Raw genomic sequence first — 3,439 nt, forward strand, 5'->3', positions numbered from 1 at the left:
TACTTTGCAAAAATATATGGTAACATATGAGCATTATTGAAAAAAAAGTACCAAAACCATACTTTGCAAAAATACATGGTATCAAATGAGTAATTTCTAACTTTTTTTTTATTGTCATCTTTTGAATGCATTATGAGATGAGATTAGGTTTTTTTTTTATTAAAACTTCATAGAATTTCATTAGGCAGACAACCAAGATAATGCAGAAACATCAAAATACAGTGCAGTATTTAATAATTCACTGAATTATCGATCATTTTCATTTACAATAATCTATATCAGCTAATATGACCAAAAATCTTGTACATGCATAGGTGTGAATGAATTATTGTTTGGCAGTGTGGAATAACCAAGTTTAAGCAAGCCAAATTCTAGAGTGATGATGACAAGTTTCTTCTGGTCCTTATTCAACTTCACAAGAAAACTATCTAAATATTTTGAACAATTTTCACATCAACATATTCCATTTATAGTTATTGAAAAATATAAAGGACGCTGGATAAGAGCATCATTTCATTCATAATTTAGATATAAGTTAACATAGTGGCATTTCAAGAACAGCAGAAGTTACTAGAGATAATTCTTAAATTTAAACATAAAGAACGCCAAAGGCACCAGGAAGAGGTTATCAGGCAGAAGCTGCTGCTGCTTCTTCCAGCAACTGTTTCACCTTAGTGATATAGTCGCTCATTGCTTCATCCTTAGATTTCCCTGCAAATGATGGTATGATTTCTTTAGACATACTCCCAAGTACTATCGTTGGCAAACACTAAAAGCTTTTAAATTTGTTGCATTAAAAGTGTTACCTTCAACAGCCTTCCATGCATCCCACTTTGCTCTGTCCCTCATATTGAATAGTCCAGGACGAGCTGCGATTAAGGTAAAAAAAAGTAAAGGCATGTTAGGAAGAACTCTTGATTGTCTCATTCAAAAATCATGTGGAGTCATAAAACAGCAACGTTAAAACACTCGAGCAGCAAAATGCATTTGCAGCAAAAGCAAGCTACTAACATGTGTCCACTGGTCCAACAGTAGCTTGTTTGTACAGCCCATAGAGAATGAGCTTGTTTTCATTGGTGGTTGACTCTGGCAGGGTCTTTGCCTTCTCAGCGTGCTCCTCAAACTCCTCCTGCATGAACATGAAGAGGTTTCATAAAAAACATAATCACAAATCCGTGAAGGAAAATGATCAGAAGAAAAACTAATCATGGAAAAGAAATTTGTCAACATGGAAAAACCAAAATCCTCCTATTTCATGAACAATGCACAGCTACAAATGGTAATTAATGTAAGTAATCACAGACAACAGAAAAGAGGCTACTTTTTACTAGCCTGCAGATAATGAGATGACTATGCTCTGTCCAATATGATATCAACAGGTGTTAAACCCAATAGTGAATTTGTTTAGTCCAGCATGTGATATGATGGTTGTGCTACACAGTCCTGGTCAAATTGCACAAGTTCTCCTATAAAAATGTTTTCGCAGTAAACTTTAACAAACATAATCACAAAGGAACAAAAAGCATTCATTTTCAGTTTCAAACATGAAACTCCAGTAAATCTCTACTACTGTAAACTCACAAGCCATTACATTTCTACTTTTTTTTATAAGCTCCGTAAAATTGCTTTGTGAACTACAGTTCAAAACTGAATCCACGGCTGAACGCTATAATCACTGGGATGCGCTAAACTCTGAAGATTCAAATAAGTAGCTTTACTCAATAATTTCAATTTCAAACTTTACAAATTTCCAAATTTCTCAACATCTAAATCCCCTCCTTAATGAAGATCGGAAGATTTACAAGCCTTAGGTTCAGCTACATTAAGCACAGTTTCCTCAACAAATTATTAGCCATTGCTAATTCATTCCATGATAAGAGAAGTGACATTTTTTCTACCAGAACAAGGATGTGCGAATATTCACAAGTTTTGTAAACATCTAGATCAATTCTGAGCAAATTTTAGAAGGGATGAATAAGCTAACTCATGAACTAGCAATGAAGTGAAATAAGTGGATGTAGCTATATACTTCACTCTAAAAATTTCTAAAGTCAAAAGCAACTTAAAAAGTTGATCAACAACAAAGGAGAAGGGGTGCAGGAACAAATTCTGCTATAACAAAAATAAATACATGGGAATTTTACAACGATACAAAGTTCGCTATTCTCATTTTAATAACAGAATCTATAAAAAGGAAAGCACAACAAGATTTGTAATGAAATAGTGATTAAAAAATGCATTCCTGACACAATTACATGATGAAGAAGTCTGGGGATTGAATCTGAAGGCTAAATGCTTCAATAATCCTCATAAGAGGTGGTCAAAACTACAAGCAAATGTAAAATTAGCTCTATGTTTCACTCTCAAACTCTTTAAAGTCCAAAAACAATTTAAAAATTGAAAATAAAACATTTCATAGCATAGCCTGACTCCTGTCAAATTCATAGCATAGTCCTGTCAAATTAGTCTCATAAGAAGGGTCAAAATCACTCTTTCAATTCATCCAACATAGACTCCATCATTAAAAAGAAATCAAATTCTAGGCAACAAAACAATAATTGAGCAGATAGGAATGATCCCAAATCCATCTAGATCTACTATTGTAACGCTAACACCAAATTCAACAATTTTAAATTTCATTTAAAAAAAAAACAAAAAAACTACTTTGTACATTGTTGTTTAAACGTTTATTAAAAAAATTGCCTAAGTTAATCAATTTAAAAGTATATAAAAGCCCCATGAAACATTAATTGAGCCAAATTTTCAAAGTATAAAAAGAGAGAGCGTAACATAAATATGTGTTCGCACGCATTAGAGATCAGGGTATATACAACAGACAACTAGCACAACCAATCCAAAAAAATTCAAAAGAAAGATCAAGGATCTAAGCTATTTTCACAGCAATCAAAGAGATGGAAAAAAGAGAGAGAGAGAGAGAGGAAAGAATAGAGAGGAAGTAGAAAGCAGACCTTCAAAGCCATAGCCAGCGATAATCGTCGTTAGTATCGAGGGTGTGTGAGATAAGTGGTGATGGGCTTTATTTATATAATTTTAATGAGTGCGTTGTAAATATCAATATCACGCTCTAAACTCAACCATATTTTCAGGTTCTAATTTGCACTAAAAAAAAAAGTGTAAACTATATATTCGATTCGGTGTTTTGATTTGATAATAAAAGCCAGGTGGATAGGAAGTTGAACGTCTTTATGATCGTGGTGGGCTCCAACTAAATCTCATAGGCCCACATATTTTCTCAATGATATTTATCACTATTTCTATCCACCCACCTTGTGTACGTGGACTAATGCACTCTAGATATATTTTTAGCTATTAACAAGAGAATTTATTTACAATAATAGATTCAGTTGGGGTATGATCCTTCTATCATGTGGGTTAATCCTCCTAAAGTTTAACTGCACCAAACTAACTTTGGCTGGAA

At 33.3% G+C, this 3,439-nt stretch overlaps 1 protein-coding gene across 2 annotated transcripts; it reads right to left on the reverse strand.

The window, feature by feature from the left end:
• Positions 1-466: 466 nt before the first annotated feature.
• Positions 467-3,130, reverse strand: LOC133834841 (acyl-CoA-binding protein). 2 transcript variants are annotated; one of them, XM_062264598.1, is made up of 4 exons: positions 2,970-3,130; positions 1,012-1,129; positions 807-869; positions 467-711 (listed from the first exon to the last, which is right to left on the reverse strand). In XM_062264598.1, the coding sequence occupies exons 1-4, from the start codon at positions 2,979-2,981 to the stop codon at positions 629-631; spliced, it is 276 nt and encodes a 91-aa protein (XP_062120582.1). In that variant the 5' UTR covers positions 2,982-3,130; the 3' UTR covers positions 467-628. The 2 variants fall into 2 exon arrangements, with proteins under 2 accessions (XP_062120582.1, XP_062120583.1); XM_062264599.1 differs by lacking the exon at positions 2,970-3,130 and having other exon boundaries at positions 1,012-1,141.
• Positions 3,131-3,439: the final 309 nt, after the last annotated feature.

This window comes from Humulus lupulus, chromosome 5 (assembly GCF_963169125.1).
Source record: "Humulus lupulus chromosome 5, drHumLupu1.1, whole genome shotgun sequence".
NCBI lineage: Eukaryota > Viridiplantae > Streptophyta > Magnoliopsida > Rosales > Cannabaceae > Humulus > Humulus lupulus.